This window comes from Microcebus murinus, chromosome 6, assembly GCF_040939455.1.
Source record: "Microcebus murinus isolate Inina chromosome 6, M.murinus_Inina_mat1.0, whole genome shotgun sequence".
Classification (NCBI taxonomy): Eukaryota; Metazoa; Chordata; class Mammalia; order Primates; family Cheirogaleidae; genus Microcebus; species Microcebus murinus.
The window spans coordinates 2,196,158-2,214,132 of NC_134109.1; the positions used below are offsets into that span (position 1 = coordinate 2,196,158).

The 17,975-nt window shown below is 67.8% G+C and overlaps 1 protein-coding gene across 7 annotated transcripts in view; it reads right to left on the bottom strand.

Moving 5' to 3' along the window:
- Positions 1-3,943: 3,943 nt before the first annotated feature.
- The window catches only part of INF2 (inverted formin 2), a 29,002-nt gene continuing 14,970 nt past the window's right edge, over positions 3,944-17,975 (bottom strand). For 3 of the 7 annotated variants that reach the window (XM_020285650.2, XM_020285647.2, XM_020285649.2), the window contains exons 6-23: positions 16,981-17,122; positions 16,248-16,389; positions 15,212-16,045; positions 14,646-14,794; positions 14,499-14,560; positions 14,078-14,180; positions 13,754-13,839; positions 13,329-13,429; positions 12,612-12,682; positions 12,420-12,527; positions 11,964-12,034; positions 11,154-11,274; positions 10,625-10,789; positions 10,371-10,473; positions 10,079-10,240; positions 8,910-9,551; positions 8,415-8,474; positions 3,944-4,664 (exon numbers count right to left, since the gene is read on the bottom strand). In XM_020285650.2, coding sequence (XP_020141239.2) covers positions 8,416-8,474; positions 8,910-9,551; positions 10,079-10,240; positions 10,371-10,473; positions 10,625-10,789; positions 11,154-11,274; positions 11,964-12,034; positions 12,420-12,527; positions 12,612-12,682; positions 13,329-13,429; positions 13,754-13,839; positions 14,078-14,180; positions 14,499-14,560; positions 14,646-14,794; positions 15,212-16,045; positions 16,248-16,389; positions 16,981-17,122 — 3,121 coding nt within the window. In that variant the 3' untranslated portion in view covers positions 3,944-4,664; position 8,415. Of the gene's footprint in view, positions 4,665-5,772; positions 6,640-8,414; positions 8,475-8,909; positions 9,552-10,078; positions 10,241-10,370; positions 10,474-10,624; positions 10,790-11,153; positions 11,275-11,963; positions 12,035-12,419; positions 12,528-12,611; positions 12,683-13,328; positions 13,430-13,753; positions 13,840-14,077; positions 14,181-14,498; positions 14,561-14,645; positions 14,795-15,211; positions 16,046-16,247; positions 16,390-16,980; positions 17,123-17,975 lie in introns of those variants that run through there. The other 4 variants (XM_012746397.3, XM_076003659.1, XM_076003658.1 and 1 more) reach the window with 4 other exon arrangements.

Below are 17,975 nucleotides of genomic sequence, written 5' to 3' on the forward strand. Positions count from 1 at the left end.
CGTGCTGGTGACCTCTGGCCGGCCATTGCCCGCCCGGCTGGCCGCCGCCGGGAGCCGAGTTGGGGCGTGGCCTCTTCGGGAGCGGCGGGGGGCGGGGACAAAGGGCGGGGCAGGCAGATGGCCCGAAGGCTCCCGCGAGTATGCTGGGGGGCGGGTTCCCGCAAGTCCGCCGGGGTAGGGGCAGGGCCAGGGCTTGTGCACCGCGACCCCACCCCGCCGTGCAGGGCCTTCAGGGTCGGGAACCGCGGAGTAGTCCTTGAACGGTTGCATAAGGTCCACAAAAGGGCGCTGCGTGGTGCGCCCCGCCTGAGGGTCCGCATGCTCAGGCGCACCTGCTCAGCAGGGCCCCCCGCGGCTCTGGGGTCCCTGGTGGCCTCCCTGGTGACAAGGCCTCCCTGGTGACCCACTCCTTTGCCCGGCCCGCTTGCCCCACGCCCAGAGCCCCGCCTGCGTCCAGGCCGGGTGTGGCCAGGGCCTGGCGGGAGGGAGCAGGCAGACGACAGAGCCGGGCTGCGCTCCAGCCGTAGAGGTCACTGGCCAGAGGGGGAGGAACCTCTGGGACGGGCATCAGCCACCACAGGGTCCTCGCGTCTACAAGGCCCCACACCAGTCCACCTTCCTGTCCCAGCTTGTGGAGGGACAGGGCCCAGAGAGCAGTGGTCTGCCGTCCTCCGGTCCCCAGCTGGGGCCTCTGCCCCACCTGCCCCTCACCCCCTGCCCAGGACTGGGGATGGGCCCTGGGGGCAGGAGAGCCTGCCAGGCTTTCACCCCAGGGCTGGAGGGGGTGCCCCTCCTTCCCTCCCCGGGGGCTCTGACTGGCTGACCTGTGGTCGGGGCTCAGAGTGCCACCAGGCTCCTTGGGCTCCCGGGGCAGCTCCCAGGCCTGTGACAAGGAACCCAGGGAGACTGGACAGTGCCCACACTCCCCACTGGAGGGAGTGGACCCTGGGCTTGACCCTGCAAAGATCACTCACAATTAGCCATGCCAGCTTGCAGCCAGGGACTGCTCGCCCTTCCCCCGCACCACCCACTCCTCCTCCCCGGCCTGCCCTGGGTGGGGGACTGTTCGCCACCAGCCCTCTGAGGCCGAGAGCAGCCTGGCCTGTGCTCCATGCCCAGTGCCCTCTTCTCTCACACGGGGACGCTGAGCCCTCCTCTCCATCAGCACTGCTGTGGGGAAATGCTGCAATGTGGGCCACAGCAGTTAGGGCCGCCTCGAGTAGTGCGACCACTGTCCCCAGGAGAGAGATGCAGTCTTTATCCCTTCCTGGTGCCACCGTAGAGGTGACAGCTGTCTAGGGGTGCAGAGTGGGCACACCTGGCCGCCAGCGGGAAGCGGCTGGAGCAGGGCCTGGGTGGAGAACGGGCTGCAGCCTCGGGACTGGACGTGGAGGGGGCTGTGGCCGGGCGGGGCTGGGGGTCTCGGGGTGATCTGGGGCACAGCAGCTGGCTGCGTAGGTGAGGAAGGGGTGGATTGCAGCAGGAGAAACCAAAAGGGTTACAGGTTTGTTCCAGAGGAGAGGATCTGAACATTCCAAATGTCCACCAGGAGCCACGGAGGAGTCACGTCAGACAAACGGGTGCTTCCCGGACGCAGAAGGGGGCATGGACTCTGACCCCTTCCCAAGGAGATTCAGGGCTCTGGGCCAGCAGGTGTGAGACTGAGGCTCCAGGGAACCGGGGGACATGGTGGGCCACCTCATCAAGGGGGTTCGGACAGGCTGTGCAGAGCCAAGCGCTGGCCAGTGGCCGCTGGCTGGGCACGGACTCCCCCAGGCCCCGGATTATAAATAGCTGCGGGCCCGTGTGGGGGCAGGGAGTCAGGGCTTTGCTAAAAACAGCCCTGTCCAGGCCCTGCAGCTGGGGCCCCGCGGGTCACACGGCCCAGCCCAGATTAGCACACCCCCAGCCCGCCCCACACTGCAGCAGGCCTGTCACCAGGTGGTGGGCAGCGTGGCGGGCCTACCGCACCCGGAGTCTACCCCGTGTGACTGGGGACATGGTCTCCACAAAGCTTCGCAGGCCCCAAAGGCCCCCGAGGTACACGGGCTCAGCCACTTGTATAAACCTGTGGTTTCCACTCTTTGGAGGCCACACCTCACTGTGGGACCACGTCATACCTGGTGGCCCAGGTCACGCAGACACCCACAGACACCTGCATACATGTCCACACCCAGGAAGCGTCGAGGTGTCCACTCTGGCTTCTTAGCTGGTCGTAACCCACCAGGCTGACTCCCCCCGCACCCCAGCGGTGAGAAAGAACAAGGCCCTAGGCCAGGCAGCCCCTCTTCTCACCCGGCTTCTGGCTCCCACCTCTCCAGGCAGGAGGGGCAGCGGCAGGTGGCAGGTGGCAGGTGGCAGGTGTGACCCTGCCCACCACTCCGAGGCTTCATTTTACTTGAAGATTTGTGGGGGAGGGAAGAGGAGGAATTGAGCTATTTAACTTAAGAGAGCAACAAAAGCAGTGCCCCGGCAGGCAGGAAACCTGGTGCAGCCGCTTTGGAAAACTTTGGGAGTTCTTAAAAAGTTAACCTTAAACTTAGCCTGTGACCCAGCCCGTCCCCTGCTAGGAATGTTCCCCGGAGGAGTGGAAACGCTCGTCCACACAGACTAGCCTGTCCACGTTCCCAGCAGCGTCATCACACAAGCCCCGAGCTGGGGGCGCCCGAGTGTCCACCGCCAGATGAACGGAGGGGGTCTGTCCACGCCGCGGGACGTGTCACCCACAAGGCGGACACTGACTCAGCCCGCAGCACGGAGGAATCTCGGGAACACGCTAGGTGAAAGAGCCGACACAGAAGGAAACATGCTGTGCGATTCTACAGCGCGACGTTGCCAGGACAGGCAGACCCACGGGGACAGGGCCAGGGCCGGGGCAGTGGGCGCTGGGCTGGGGAGTGAGTGCTAATGGTGTCGGGGAGCTCTTTGGGGTGACGGAAGGATTCTAACGCTGGGTCGAGGCGAGGGTTGCACAACCTTGTGGATTTGCGGAGAAACAAGAGTCCCCGCACTACATGCTGGCCACGGGGGAGCTGGACGGTACGGAGATCGCGCCGCTAGAGCCACACCCGCCTGCAGTGGCCGGGTCTGCTCACCGCTCACGGCTCACCACTGCGTCTGCCTGCTCCAGCTGCCCCAGCGCTGGCTTCTCGCTGCCACACGCAGGCCTCCCTTCGGGAGCTGCCCCGGCAGGGAAGGGCGCCTGGGCACAGGCTGCTGAATGAGCCGGTCACGAGCGAACCTGGTGGACCTTTGCACCCCTTTAAGGGCAAGTGGGATTTCTGGGCTAGCGAAGCCTGTGGTGACCCCTCACCCTCGCCCGGCTCCCGCCCCGCCCCCTTCACTGTGGTCAGGGGGGCTGGGAGGCGCTGGGCGCCCCCCAGGCTGGGGACAAGGGGCCCAGAGGTGGGCGGGGGGGTGCAGGTGGAGTCTCCTGTCCCCACTCCTGCTGCGAGGCCCTTGTTCCCCAGTCACCCCTGCCCTTCCGTCACTAGGAAGCTCCCTGGGTCGACACTTGCTCTGGCTCCATGAAATGCTGATCGCGGCGACAGAAAGGCTACAGCCCAGAAACCACTTACAGTTTTTGAAAAATTTAATTCAGCAGGTATTTGTTTTGCACTCACTGTACCCCCTCCCCCATCCACCACCGTGCCAGGCACAAGGGCGAGCGTGGAGGGAGACCCGGGCACCTGTCCTCAGGGCCCCCCTCTGGTGGCCGAGACGCCGTGTGTGGGGCCAGGAGGATCCAGTCGCACTGGGTGGGGGGCTGGGCGGGGCGTGGACAGGGGGCAGGACGTGGGCAGCTGGGGTGCCACCCTGGCTCCACTCCCACAGGGCAGCTGACCACCGCTCATGGCCCACCCGCCTGTCCAGCTGTCCTCTGTTTGTCCCTCCATCCACCCGCCACCCACCCCTGCAGGCTCTGAACACAACAGTCACTAGCTGGGCCAGGTTTGCTCTTTATTGGTCACACATCCAGCCACCAGCCTCTGCAGCCCACCCCTGGTGGCAGGGGCCCCGGCAGGCTGCCCTCCTGGTGGACGGTGAGGAGAGGCCCAGCTGCTGTGTCACCCAGCTGGCACTTCTGGTCCCCTGGCCAGGCCCTGGCTGGGGGTGGGGCACACCCTCCCCATGCTTAGGGGCTGGACACCGTGGGACGGTGGGGTGGGCTCCACAGGAATGGGCCTCACCTGCCTCTACCCTGGGGTGTGGTCCCCAACGCTGGTCCCCAGCTCAGCCGCCACAGAGCAGTGAAGACTGGAAGACTTGCATTTCGGTTAAAGCAGCCGGGCAGCGACGGCGGCGGAGTGCGGGGCGGGGGCTGCAGGCTGGCAGGTGCCGCCCGGCACAGCCCCGCCCGGCAGGCCATGGAGCAGGCCACGCGCGGGTGTTCGGTCAGTCGCACTGGGGGAGCAGGCGGGACGCTGGGTGCGTGCAGGCAGTCAGGAGGGCGCCGGGCGTCGGTGCCTGTCGGGGTCCTGGCCACAACACCCCGGAAGGCTCCGGGAGGGCCCTGGCCGGGTAAGGCACGGAGTTGTGGTTTCGCAGGGCCCAGTCCCAGCCCGGCCACCGGGAAAGCCTTGCCCAGCAGCACGTCCGGCAGCCGCTGCTGCGCCCGGGCCACTGCGGGCTCTGTCACTTGGCTTTGGGCTTGGGCCTGAGGCCTGCAGAGGAGGGAAGGGGACAGCGTCAGGTGCAGCCTTGCTGGGACAGTGCCAGGTGCCTGCTCCAGGGTCTCCACGGCCCGGCACCCCTCAACACCACTGCCCAGTGCGCTGTGCTGTGCATCCCAGGCCCACTCTGACCCCAGGCCCCGTCTCTGGAGCAGCAGGACCCATCCAGGTGGAAGGTGCCGGATGGCTGTGGCAAGCCGGCTCCCGGTCAGGCCCGGTCTCAGCACGGCTGTCTCTTCCCTGCTGAGATGGGGAGGCTGCGGCCCATCTCCCCACATCCCAGACACGCTGTACTCCCCGTCACCTCCCCGCCCTCATGCCACCAACTCCAGCTGCCTGTCCTTTCTCCAGCTGGGTGCCGGGGGTACCAGGCCCTGCCCCAACAGCCCCCACCACCTGGAAGGCCTCCTCGATTGGCCCTGCAGGCCCCTGGCCCAAACACCCCCAGCTCTCTGGCCCAGGCCCTCACTTGGCCACCTGGTGCCAGGCGGCGTCCCCAGACCCCCTCCCGCCCGTGGGACCAGGGCAGGCTCCGGTTTGAGAGCCACTGCTTGAGCAAGACGAAGCACACGCTGTCAACGATCTCCCAGAGAGGGGTTTCAGCACCACTCCCCATGCGGGAGCCAGGGGACCGCCAGAGCCAGGGCTGGGGCTGGGGCAGGAGAGCCGGGAGCAGGGTGCTGCGCTCAGGGGACAGGGGGCCACCGATCAAGGGGCACAGGAGCCCGTGATGGGCCCCCCTGGTTCCCGCCCAAATGTGCGACAGAGAGGGACATTCAAAACTTGCACAGGGGCCGGGCGCGGTGGCTCACGCCTGTGATCCTAGCACTCTGGGAGGCCGAGGCAGGAGGATGGCTGAGGTCAGGAGTTCCAGACCAGCCTGAGCAAGAGTGAGACCCCGTCTCTACTAAAAATAAGAAAAATTATCTGGGCATGGTGGCGCATGCCTGTTGTCCCAGCTACTCGGGAGGCTGAGGAAGGAGGATTGCTTGAGCCTAGGAGTGTGAGGGTGCTGTGAGCTAGGGTGACACCACGGCACTCTAGCCCGGGCAACAGAGTGAGACTCTATCTCAAAAAAAAAAAAAAAAAAAAAAGCAAAAAAACCTCGCACAACTTAAAAAACAAATGGAGAAGGGAAAGCTCAAACGAGGAGCCACTGGCGCAGAACGGTGCTGGGTAGAGGGAGGGCCTGGCCCGGGGCCACCCGGCTGCTCAGGAGCTACAAGGCCACAGGGAGCTTGTGCAGGGACAGGTCTGCTGTGACCACCGCCTCTGCCACGAAGCAGCAGGGACGGGAACCGAGGACAGACAGGCGGCCAAGCCCCTCCTGCGATGTGTTCCTGCCCCAGGCCCAGTGTGGACCCGCTGGGTTCGGGGAGGCACTCAGGCAGCCCCAAATGCCTTCCAGAAAGTCACTGTAGCACAAGACAAAGAGGAGCTGGAAAGTTCTACAGCAAACGAGAGCGAAGAGATATGACAGCCAAACACAACCCGTGATTCCGGACAGGATCTCTTTCCAAAGAACCCAAAGCGATGACCCTGAGCAGCATTACGGGGACACCCGGGCAGGTGCCCAGGGCGTGGGCCGAGCACCAGCCAACTGGGGCTCGTAGAACAGGTGTCGTGGGGACTTGGGGGCCCAGGTGTCCTGGTGTCCACAGCTCCTGCCCAGTGGCTCCGGTAGGGAAGCAAGGTAGCAAGATGTCAACAATTTTGGAATTTTTTACAAATTTTTGCAATTTTGGGGACAAGGTGGTGTTTGTTCTGATCTCTCTGCAAATTTCATGCCAGGTTGAAGTTCTCCTAAACGTGAAGGTGGGAGAAAGGATGGGACATGGGCAGGGCAGGGGTCCGCCAGGCACAGCTGACCACGAGGGCACCCGGGGTTGCGCACAGGCCCAACTCGGGCTGGCGACGCAGCCCGCAGACCCCCAGCCTGGCCAGGCCGAGGTCCAAATTCCAGCACCTACGGGAGAGGCGGGGCCTTTCTGAAAAACATGCTGGTGTTTCCTCCAGACAGCCAAGCGCGGAAAACGCCGGGAAGCAGGCGCTGAACCGAGGGGAGGGCTCCACGCCAACAGTGAGGAGGAACCGTGGGGACAGGGACGCCCGATGTCACCCAGCGGCCTCCATCTGCACCTTCGCTTCTCTGCCCCGCCCCCGCCTCCACCGCGCCCAGCCTCCGAGACCCCACGCCAGGCTGGCCCTCCGTCCCCGCACCCAGCACAGTGTGGGCACTGGCCAGTCTGCCTGGCTGTACACCAGCCGCTCTGGCCCCGGCTGTCCTGCCCACGGGTGGGGGTCCCAGTTGGCCCAGGGCGGCACACACGGGCAGGAATCTGCATCTAAAGACCCCTTCCCATCTCCAGGGCCTAGAGAGGACGGAGGGAGGAAGGAGAGGCAGAGGGGAAGGGAGAGGGAGGATAGGGGAGGATAGGAAGGAGGGAGGAAGGAGGAGGAGGAGGAGAAGGGGGAGGGAGGAGGAGGGGGAGGGAGGAGGAGGGGGAGGGAGGAGGAGGGGGAGGGAGGAGGAGGGGGAGGGGGGAGGGAGGAGGAAGGGGGAGGGGGGAGGAGGGGGGAGGAAAGAAGAGGAGAGGGAAGAGGGGAGGGGGGAGGAGGGAGGGGGAGGAGGGGAGGGGGGAGGAGGGAGGGGGAGGAGGGGAGGGGGGAGGAGGAGGGAGGAGGAGAGGGAAGAGGGGAGGGGGGAGGAGGGAGGGGGAGGAAGGGAGGGGGGAGGAGGAGGGAGGAGGAGGGGGAGAGAGGGGGGAGGGGGAGGGAGGGGGAGGGAGGGGAGGGAGGGGGAGGGGGGAGGAAGGAGGAGGAGAGGGAAGAGGGAGGGGGAGGAGGGGAGGGGGAGGAGGGGAGGGGGAGGAAGGAGGAGGGGGGAGGAGGAGGGAGGAGGAGGGGGAGAGAGGAGGAGGGGGAGAGGGGGGGAGGGGGAGGGAGGGGGAGGGAGGGGGAGGGAGGGGGAGGGAGGAGGAGGGGGGAGGGAGGAGGAGGAGAGGGAAGGGGAGGGGGAGGAGGGGAGGGGGAGGGGGAGGGGGGAGGGGGAGGGGGAGGAAGGGGAGGGGGAGGGGGGAGGGGGAGGGGGAGGGGGGAGGGGGGAGGGGGAGGAAGGGGAGGGGGAGGAGGGGGAGGAGGGGGAGGGGGAGGAGGGAGGGGGAGGGGGAGGAGGGGGAAGTGGGCAGGGGCCTACCCATACCCCCATGCCTTAGAGAGTTGCTGCTGGTCCCTGGCAGTACCTGCCCTTGGGACTGTCCCTGTCTCTTCAAAGACCTCCTGGGGACCCGCCTGGCCAGCCCAGGAAATGAAAGGACTCAGTGGAGATGCCTCCAGGGTCAGTGGAGCGCAGGGTCAGGGAAACCCAGTCAGGGCAGGAACAACCTCGGCCTGTCCTGCAGGGAGCTGAGCTCCCCCGCGCCCCACCCCTGCCCTGGGCACCCTGGAGCCGTCCCCGGAAGGGCCCAGCTCAGCTCCGACCATGGGCCTGTGTGCCGGAGCCAGCCCTGAGGTTGCGTCCTGTCCCGCGGCAGCGGGGTGCGGACACCAGGTAGCCGGCCTTGGCCCCGAGAGGGGAGACAGAGGGGAAGGAGCCCACCACCGACAGCACAGGACAGGGGCCCCGATGCACCCGGGCGGGCTGGGAGAAGCCAGGGTTAGCGCCGGGGGTCCGGGCAGCAAGCTCAGGCCCGCTGCCCTGCTCTGCCGTTAGTGCACACAGAGCGCCGTCTGCATACGTACCTCACTGGATGGCACACAGCCTTTTTGTACTACTATCATCACACTCGGGGGCAACCTCTGCTTTCAAACAAAATAAACGCACTCAACAGCCCGTCGCACAAGAGCAGCCCTAAGCTCGGAGCGTGGGGGCCGGCGAGTGCACCGGGGTCTCCCTGCCCGGTCCTCTGGCCTCTGTGTGGTAACGCAGCCACGCATCCAGGGCCTGGCGCCAGGCACCCGCCACGCTGCACCCTGCCCTGCCACCCCTGCACAGCCTCTGCCGTGGTGCCCGCCCCCGCCCTGCCGGAGGGCGGGAAGGCAGCAATTCCTGCTAAGGAGATCGGCGACCCCACAGCTGCCCTCCTGGGGAAGAGCAGCCACCTCCTGCCCTGCGGCTGCACCCCGGAACCTCCCTCTTTCCCGGGCGCCCTGTGGGGAAGGGGAGAGGCCCACGGCCCTGGCGTGGACAGGACGAGCTCCGACCAAGTGCCCAGCTGCCCCCGGCGCCTGAGTTACCTTCCTGGCTCCTTGCCGCGCGCTTCTTCCTCCGCCGGCCCGGCCCCTTCGAGGCCCGGCGGGCCCTGGGGAGGGTGCCAGACCCCGAGGAGTCAGTCACTGCGTCCTCAGAGAAGGACCTGTCCAGGGAGGTGTCCAGTGCGGACTCCGGGGCCGGGTCCTCCTCGTCCGCGTCCCCACCGAGGCCTGCAGCCGGGAGGCCGGCGCTGCGGCCCAGGACAGCTGCATCCTCCTGGCTCGTGCTGTCGGCCTCGGCCCGGCGGATGTCCCCCGAGGACACGGGGCCCTCGGCGTCCTGGCTGGAACTTGGGGCCCCAGGGGGCTTTTCGCTGGAGAACTTGAGGGGCTGCAGGGCCCGAGCGTCGCCCAGAGTCACTGGCCAGGCCCCCTGCGAGGGCTGCGGACACTGGGCGTCCTCCGGGGTGAGGAAGTCGCTGGCGTCCACGTACCAGGAAGAACGCCTCTCCAGGCGCCCGGGACCACCCTCCTCTGCCGGCTCCTGGGCAGGCTGCGGGCCGGGGGTCACGGCGTCCACAAGGTCCCAGCCTGGGGGCTCCTTGGTGGCTGCAGCATCAAGGCCTGGCCCAGAGGTGGGGCGGCGGGTGCCACCCCTGGGGTCTCCTGCAGGGTCCCTGCTGGCCGCTTCGAGGGGGGAGGCAGTGTCGGTGAAGGGCGGGCATCCGGCTCCAGCCACCCCGGGGCCTCCCGTCTCGGCTACACGGGCCCCGCACAGCCCCTGCCCGGAGCCTCCCGGCTCTGTGGGCTCTCAGAGCCGCAGGGGCCTCCAAGGGCGGCTTTCGCAGGGCGGGGCGTGGCCTCAGCGTCCACGGTCTGTACACAGCATGGGAGGGCCACCCGCCTGCACCCCAGGAGAGGGGCCTCTCGCCAGGGCCGTGCCACCTCGGGTGCCCTCTGTGCCCTGGGAACCCCGTCTCTCCGGGAGTCTGGGGCTGGGCTGGTGGCCGTCACAGGGCCCCGTGTCCCAGCAGAGACGCTCGGAGGACAGATGGAGGGGGGAGGCCGGTGCCCTTGGCCGCCCCATCTCAGGTGCCGCGGGGCAGCCCAGGGGGAGGACGGGTGTTCCCGTGAGGTCAGGGGACTTCCTGGGGGGAGGCACACTGCGGGGAAGGAGGGAACTGCGGAGAGGAGGAGGTGGGCGAAGGTCTCACCAGACTCCATGGCCCCTGGGGGGTCCCCCACGGCCGCCCTGCTGCCCTTGTCGGCGTCCGCGCGGCCCCGGGCCGTCTTCCGAAGCTGGAAACCCTTCCTGATGTCGGCCAGCAGGGCGTCGATGACACACACCTCCTCCTGCTTCCCGGGCCCCTTCCTGCCTGGGGAGCCAGGGAGCCTCAGAGAGGGGCCCACGGGGGCCTGGAGACCACCCAGAAGGCCTGGGGGTGCTGAGGGGCTGAAGGGGGGCCTGCCTCCTGCCGCTGCCCCGCCTGCCGGGCCGGGCCTCACCTGGCTTCCCGTCCTCGCCCCGAGGCCTCCGCGCCTCCTCCTCGGCCAGCTGCTGCTTCCTGCGCTCTGCCCTGGCCGCCTGGTCCTTCCGCTCCTTGTTCTCCTGCGACGCGAGCCTGGGTGGGTCACCCAGCACCAGCCCGCACGCTCCACGGGCCGCACGCGGTGGGGCCGCAGAACACGGGCGGCCCACTGCGCTGCTCCGCCCAGGACCCCACTGTGCCTCCGGGCTGTGCCCTCCCTGGGCCCCTCACCTTCAGGGCTCGGATGAAGAGGTCTCGGAAGGTCTTCATGGTGCTGAAGGTGTCCTCCAGGGACAGCTGCTGGGCGTCCTCACACAGGTAGTCGGCCAGCTCCCGCCGCTTCTGCTCGATGTCCTCGAAGAGCTTGTCCAGCGCCCGGGAGGCCTCGATGCTGGCCTGGGGGCACATGGCACAGTCACCGGCCCTGAGGGCCCCAGTGGACCCCAGTTCCTCAGAAGCGGGGGCCCAGGGGCAGGTGGGTGGGGCCTGGTGGACACTCTCGCCCGCCTGCCTACAGCGTGCCTGCCCCCCACCTGCCCCCTGCAGCATGCCTGCCCCCCTGCAGCGTGCCCCCACACCTGCCCCCTTGCAGCGTGCCCGCCCCCCTGCCCCCTTGCAGCATGCCCGCCCGCCTGCCCCCTTGCAGCGTGCCCGCCCGCCTGCTTGCCTGGAGCGTGCCCGCCCCCCCCGCAGTGTGCCCCCCCCCATAGCATGCCCCTCCCTGCCCTCCCTGCAGCGTGCTGCCCGCCTGCCTGCTTGCCTGGAGGCGCCCCGAGTACTGCTCCTGCACCTCAGGCACCGAGGCCGACACCTTATGCTCTGTCTCCAGAAGCTTCTTCAGGTTGGAGCTGGCCTCTGAGCGGATCACTTCCAGGTTGATCCTGAAAGGCACCAGAGGGCCAGGCAGGGCCAGGTGACAGGTGACATCCAGCCACACGGGGACATGGGGGCCCTACCTGCACACCCCCCCGGGGAAGCCCAGGCGCCTCCTGCACACTGTGGGGGCCAGAGCAGGTCAGAACCCTGAGGCCTGCCACATGGTGTGGTCAGTGCTTGGTCTGGTGGGCCCTCCGTCCTTCCTGAGTGGCAGGACAGGGACCCCTGATGGTCACGTGTCCTGTTCGCCTGCCCTGTGCCCACTGAGGCTCAGCGACCCCTGGACCAGGGAACCTTCGGGGGCAGGTGGAGCCTGGGAAGGGCCTGTGCTTGGAGCCATGGCCCTGGGTGGGTGCAGGGGAGAGGGTGGTGGCATGGGCTGCCTGCCTGTCCCCACCCTTGTGAGCCCAGGAAGGCGACACAGCTTCCTGGTCTACACAGTGGGGGAGGCAGGACCATGCTCACAGGCTGTCGTGAAGGTTTAACCTTATAAAGAAACTGTTAAATCAGCTCCCCACATGACCTTGGACAGGTCATCCCTGCCCACAGGCCTCAGTTTCCTCATCTAAGTCACAGAGGACAAGCAGTAGCAGATGGTCCCGTCCCAGAGTGGGCGCCAGCATTCTGCCCGGCAGTGCGCTGCAGAGGCCGGGGGTCTGGCTGGGGCGAGGGGGCGCTGGCAGGAGCTGCCTACCCCGCGGCTCGGGAGGGCTGGTCCAGGTCCTGGGGCAGTTGCAGGAGGTCTGGGTGGCTCCTCTCCACTTCCTGCAACAGGACATGTCCAGTGGGATCCGCTGCGGCCGCAGCCTGGACCTGGGGCTGCCCCCGCCCCCAGCCCCTTCGCTCCAGCCCTTAGCAATGAAGGTCCAGAAACCCTCAGCACTTGGGGCCTGGCTGTGATTTTGTGCCGTTTCTGCTCCTGTCAGGGGCTGCCCTGCACCGGGGGCGGGTGTCCTGGGAGGGGGGAGGCTCGCACAGGTGAGAGAGTGCTGCGCCATGGGGAGGCACGCCGGGAGGCCGGGGGCGCAGCTCGGGCTCTGACGCTGCTGACCCGGGCGGGGCCCTGGGATGGGGAGACCACCCCCCACCCTCCCGTCGAACGCATCCCTCTCGCCCTTCCACCCCGAGGATACGTCCCGGCGCAGCCCACCTCCAGCACGTGGTGCAGCAGCGTCACGCGGTTCTGCTGGGACTTGGTCTCCGTGAGTTTCAGCAACGTGCTGATCTTGAAGCCATCAGCGTCGCCTGTGTGGCTGCCCTGGGAGGGACAGGGTGTGAGTCTCCTGCCTCCCAGGCTGGGTGCCAGGGCAGCATGAGGCAGGCTGGCGCAGCCCCGACTCACGTAGTTGAGGAAGTTCCCGATCCTCAGGATGAGCTGGCAGAAGACGGGCAGCTGGTGGCTGGTGAGCAGGCCTGCGGGAGGCGCGGGGCTGGGCAGGGGTCTCGGGGCAGAGTCCCCGGGGCCCCAGAGTGGGGCACGGTCCTGCTTGCCATGCTCCTTCACCCCCACCCCCCAGGCCGCTTCCCCAGGCTCAGGCCAGCTGGGAGGGACACAGGGCTGGGGCTCGGGGCCTGCAAACCCTCCACCTTGCCCTGGGGGACGGAAGCAGGTCTCCCTGCATCAGCAGCACTGATGCGTCACAGACCCCGGGCATGGATCACTGCACCCCTCCCCGTGGGTGAGGACTCGGGGTGCTGGGAGGGACCTCCTAGAGCCTGTGGCTGCTCTGGCTCCCAGGTACCTGTCCCTTGGTGTCGGAGATGGGAGGGGACACCCACTGCATGCACGTGACAGAGCGAACTGCACCTCGTGGTCCAGACCCGTGGTGTCCCTGCCCATGGCCACGCGGTCCCGGCTGAGTCCTTGCTCAGAGGAGGTGCGTGCATGCATGTGCGCGATCGTGTGTGAGGGGGGTGTGAGCAGGCACATGTGTCTGCATGTGCCCCAGGAGGTGGTGGTGGTGACAAGGGTGGTTACGGTGAGGTGGGGAAGGCCAACGCCCTCAGGTGCCCTGCTGGGTCCCAGCCCGGCCCCACTGGCCCCACCGGCCCCACTCACTCTCGCAGGCGGCGAGCACCAGCTGGGCCTTGGGCCGCACCATGTCCAGCACGACGGCTGTACCCTCGCACAGCAGCATGCACTCGACCCGCAGCTGGTAGCTAGGGATGGCAGAGCCGAGGTCAGGGGTCGGGAGCCACCCCCACCCGCCTGCCGTGTGGGGCTAAGCCCACAGATCCATCGCTGTGGTGGTGGTGGGGGGGGCAGGCGGTCCCTGGTCTACTCAAAGCACGGGGGGCAGCCCCAGAGGAGCGAGCTCCTCCCTTTGCCCCCCCCCCCTGCAGCTCTGCTCTCTGAAGAGGAGGGCCAGCAGGTGGGGCACGAGCCAAGTTTGGAAACCGGATGATTGTGGTTTCGGATGGGGGAGCCCCTCCCTCTGCGCCTCCCCAAGGCCGGCCTGGTGCGGGGGCTGCTGCCGTGCTCACCAGGGGATGCCCAGCAGCAGCAGGTAGAACTGGTCAGCGTTGGCCAGCCTGGCTCGGTCCTCTCCGAACGCCCGCAGGTTCTCAATCTGCAGGGAGGAGGCCCGCGTGGAGGACCCCGCCACACGCCAGCTTCCCGCCCTCCCTCGGGAAGCCCTCCCGGACTGCCTGTTGCCTCTGCCCGGCCACGTGCAGCTCTGCTCCCTGCGGTGCAGCTCAGGGCAGGGGCGGGGCTGGGACCCCTCCCTTCGGTGCCCCAGCTGGGAGCCCCCAGGGACTGCCCCTGCCCATCCTGATCTCCGCTGGTTGGCGGGGGTCCCGGCTCACCTCGTGCTTCTCCGGAAGGAGCTTGAGGAGCTGTTTGAGAACCTCCACGTCGAACTTGGTGGTGTCCCCGGCCCGGATCATCCCGGTGACCTCCTCGTTGGAGCTGGAGTGGGGAGGAGGGGGCTGCTCAGCAGACGGCACGGCCAGAGCCCCAGACATCCGCCTGCAGCAGGGCAGGACTGGGCACTGGCGTCAGGGGCTGCTGCTTGTGTGTGGCCTCGGGGAAGGTCCCCAGCTGACCACTGGGTCCTGCCCAGAAGGCTGGGCTGGGTGGTCTCTCGGGCCCCTGGGGGGCAGCCTGCCTCCCGCCCTGGGGATGGGACACGCACTTCCCGCGGCGGCCTGCAGAGGGCACTGCCAGCCGGGGAGGCAGTGGCGGGCGGTGTGTGTTGAGGGGATGGCTGGGGCGTCTCTCTCTCACCACTTAAACTGCTTCAGGAAGATGTTGAGATTCAGGCTCTTCTTGGCGTCGAGGAACGTGATCTGGAAAACCCGCACCCAGCGCGCTGGTACCAGGACGGGCAGGGCAGGCCACCCGAGTCTGTGCCCCTCCCCGCCCCCGTCCCACCTCCTTGGGCTCCTTCCTGGCGGGGGCGGCAGCGGCCGGCTCCCTGGGCTTGGCCACGGGGAAGGAGAAGAGCCGCTCGATGCTGGAGAAGTCGGGCTCCACCGCCTCGGCGTCCGGACTGCCCAGCGCCGCCCACATGGAGTTGCCCTCTGCAGGGAGGGGCGCGGGCATGGCCTCAGCCTCCCCAGGGCGGGCTCGGGAGCAGGGGACGGGCCTGGGGCTCCCGCAGGCTGTCAAGGACGCCCTGCCTGGGGCCAGCTGGGGCCGGCACACAGCAAGCACTCCAGCTCGGGACGCCCCGGTGCCTGTGTCCGTGCGCAGGCCGCCCGGCTGCTAGCTGGCCGTGGCCTTCCCTGAGCAGGGCGCCGAGGGGCCCGGGCAGCGCAGGGGCGCCGAGTGGATCCCGGGCTTGAAGCAGCCCCACCCCGGACCACGCAGGCGCTGAGCCAAGAGCAGGCCCAGGCTGCCCTGGCCGCTCCCTGGCCGGGACACGCACGCCATAGCCACCCCAGCACAGCTGTCCCCGTCCTCAGGGGGGTCTCCCTCGGGGGTCTAGGGACCCTCACCACGAGCCACCTTGGACGGCAGCTTCTGCCAGTTCAGCTTCTTCATGCGCAGCGTGGGCGGGTTCACCCGCCTGTGGCTGGGCACCCAGGCCGAGCCCAGGCTGTGGTCCACCTGGGCCACGATGACCTCCTCCACGCTGTCCACTGCGGGAGGGCCAGGGAGGCCGGGCAGGGGTGGAGGTGGAGGGGGGCCCCAGCCTGCTCCAGGAAGTGGGGGTGGGGGTGGGCACCCCATGCCCGGGAGTGGTGGAGGCAGTGGGGGCAAGAGCCCACAGGAGCCTGGCAGGGGTGGAGGTGGGGGAGGGGGTGCTGGGGGGGCCATGGCCCTCAGGCCTGGCAGTGGGGGTGGGGGAGGGGGTGCTGGAGGGGGAATGGCCCCCTGGCCTGGCAGTGGGGGTGGGGGAGGGGGTGCTGGAGGGGGAATGGCCCCCTGGCCTGACTGTGGGGGTGGGGGAGGGGGTGCTGGGGGGGACGTGGCCCCCAGGCCTGGTAGGGGTGGAAGGGAAGGGGGAGGGGCCCCCGTGGTAGAGCTGGGGAGGGGGGGTGCCGGTGGGGGTGGGGCGGGTGTCCGCTGCTCCAGGGCTCTTGGCTGTGGGGCTTCCCCGCCACTCTCTCTCTGGTTGCTGCCCACCAGCTGCCAAGCCTGGGCCACTGCGGGCTGCTGGCCTTCCACGCTGGCCTCGGGGGCAGTGCCGTTTTCAGGGGAGCTGCCCCTCTGACCCTGGCCTAGGTCGGCCTGGACGCTCTTGTGGGCCTTGTCCAGGGGGCTTGGTCGGAGCCGCCCCTTGACGGACAGGAGCCGCTCGACCACCTCCTCCAGGGTGCATTCCTGGGCTGCGGTGGGGGACGTCCAGGGTCAAGGGAGAGGGCCAGAGGAGGGGACCGAAAGAAAGGGACGTGGGCTGGAGGGACAGGCAGGGAAGGGGTGGCCATCCCCCTTGGGCAGAGGATGCATGAAAGGCCAAGGACGGCCCCCGCAATGGTCTAAGACTCCTGTCTGTCCACCAGCCCGCACCCCTGTCCCCTGCCCCCTCACCGTCACTGGCCAGGAGCACGGCCCGGTTCACCAGGCTCTCCAAGGCCTCCCAGAGCAGCTGGCTGGAACGGTGGGTGGGTTCCAGGTGCAGGAGGCCCTGCAGCATGGACAGCAGCTGGGTGGACGCCGGGGAGCAGCTCACCTGGGGAGGCAGGTGGGGGTGGGTCAGCAGCTGTCCCTGCCCAGGTGGGCTGAAGACTGCGGGCCTGTCTGCTGGGGGCGTCCACCCCATCACCCCCCATGCCTCATGGGAGCCCTGGTGGCGACAGTATCAGAGCCCGTGGCACTGGTGACATTGGGACTGTCTTGTGCACTATGGGATGTAAACAGCATCCCTGTCTTCACCAACTCAGTGCCAGTAGCACCCCCCGCCCAGTACTGACAAGCAAAAACGTCTTCTCAGCTGAGCCACCAGCTCAGAGAATGAAAGGCGGGGCCTGAGCTCCATGGAAACTCTGCCTCCTGGCCCCACACCCCCAGAGTCTACCTGATAGGGACTGGCCACCTGGGGCGTAGGACAAAGGCCAGCTCTGGGCAGCCCTAGCCTTTGGAGCCCTGTCTTTCTAGGTCCTGCAAACCCAGCTCTGCCCATGGCCCAGCGTGGCGCCCCACCCTGCGGGGACTGGCCACGTCATGGCGGGCTGGGCCAGGGCCAATGGGGCCATTCCCAGCCCTGGACCTCGGCGACAGGCCACCCTGGTGGGGCGTGCGTCCGCCCCCCAGCCAGGCCCACCTTGTGGAACAGGGAGGCGAAGACCTCCTGGTGGCTGTTCATGTTGACCCCGCCGCACACGTGCAGCAGCTCCTCTTCGTCCTCGGCCTTGGCCTCCTCGAAGGCCTCTAGCTGGATCAGCAGGTCGGCGTCCTCCAGGTCTCTGAGGTGGGGAGCGGCTGAGCGTGCTGCCCCCACTCACCCCACTCCCGACAGGTGGGGGCAGCCCCGGCAATTCTGCCACTGCAGACCCCGAGTGAGGCCAGGGATGGAGCCTGGGAGAGTGGCGGGTTCATTCCCCTGCGGGGCCGCCAGGCCACGGGGCCGCTCCACCCCCCTTGGGGAAGGTCAGGCTCCCCCACTTCCACCAAAAGATGTGCACACCCAGGCCCAGGGAGGGGGTCCCGGGCGGAGTGCCAGGGAGGGAAGGCCCCCCTCTGGGTGCCAGGAGGGCATGATCAGACCACGTCCGAGACAACCATGGCCGCCTGGACACAGGGAGGGGCAGAGCTCTGTCAGAGGGGCTTGAGTATTCACTGGGTCTAGGACTTGCCAGTCATCTCAGCCTGGCCAATGAGCCCCCAGCCGGGCACGGGTGGGGCACAAAGCACCCACTTGGTAAAACTGTGCCCAAGGCCAGTTCAACACCAGTCACACCAGTCCTGGGTTCCTCTGAGCTGACTTCTCTGGGGCGGGGACCCCTCCCTGAGTGTGGTCCTGACTGAGGCCCAGGACAGGGTTTCTCAGCTAGCTGGATTCCCAGCAGGGCTGTCAGATTAGCGAATACGACAGGGCACCAATTACATTTGAATTTCAGATAAGCAATGAATTATTTTTGGCATAAGTATATCCCATGGAATATCTGAGACATACTCGCACTGAAACCTAAACTGACAGATACCCCGTCCTGCACCTGGCAACCCCCATTCCCACGGGCAGCTGCTGGGGACAGTGAGCCAGGTTCTAGCCTGAGAGTTGGCCTCAGAGTGGACCCAATGGGCTGTCTGGGGGCCACC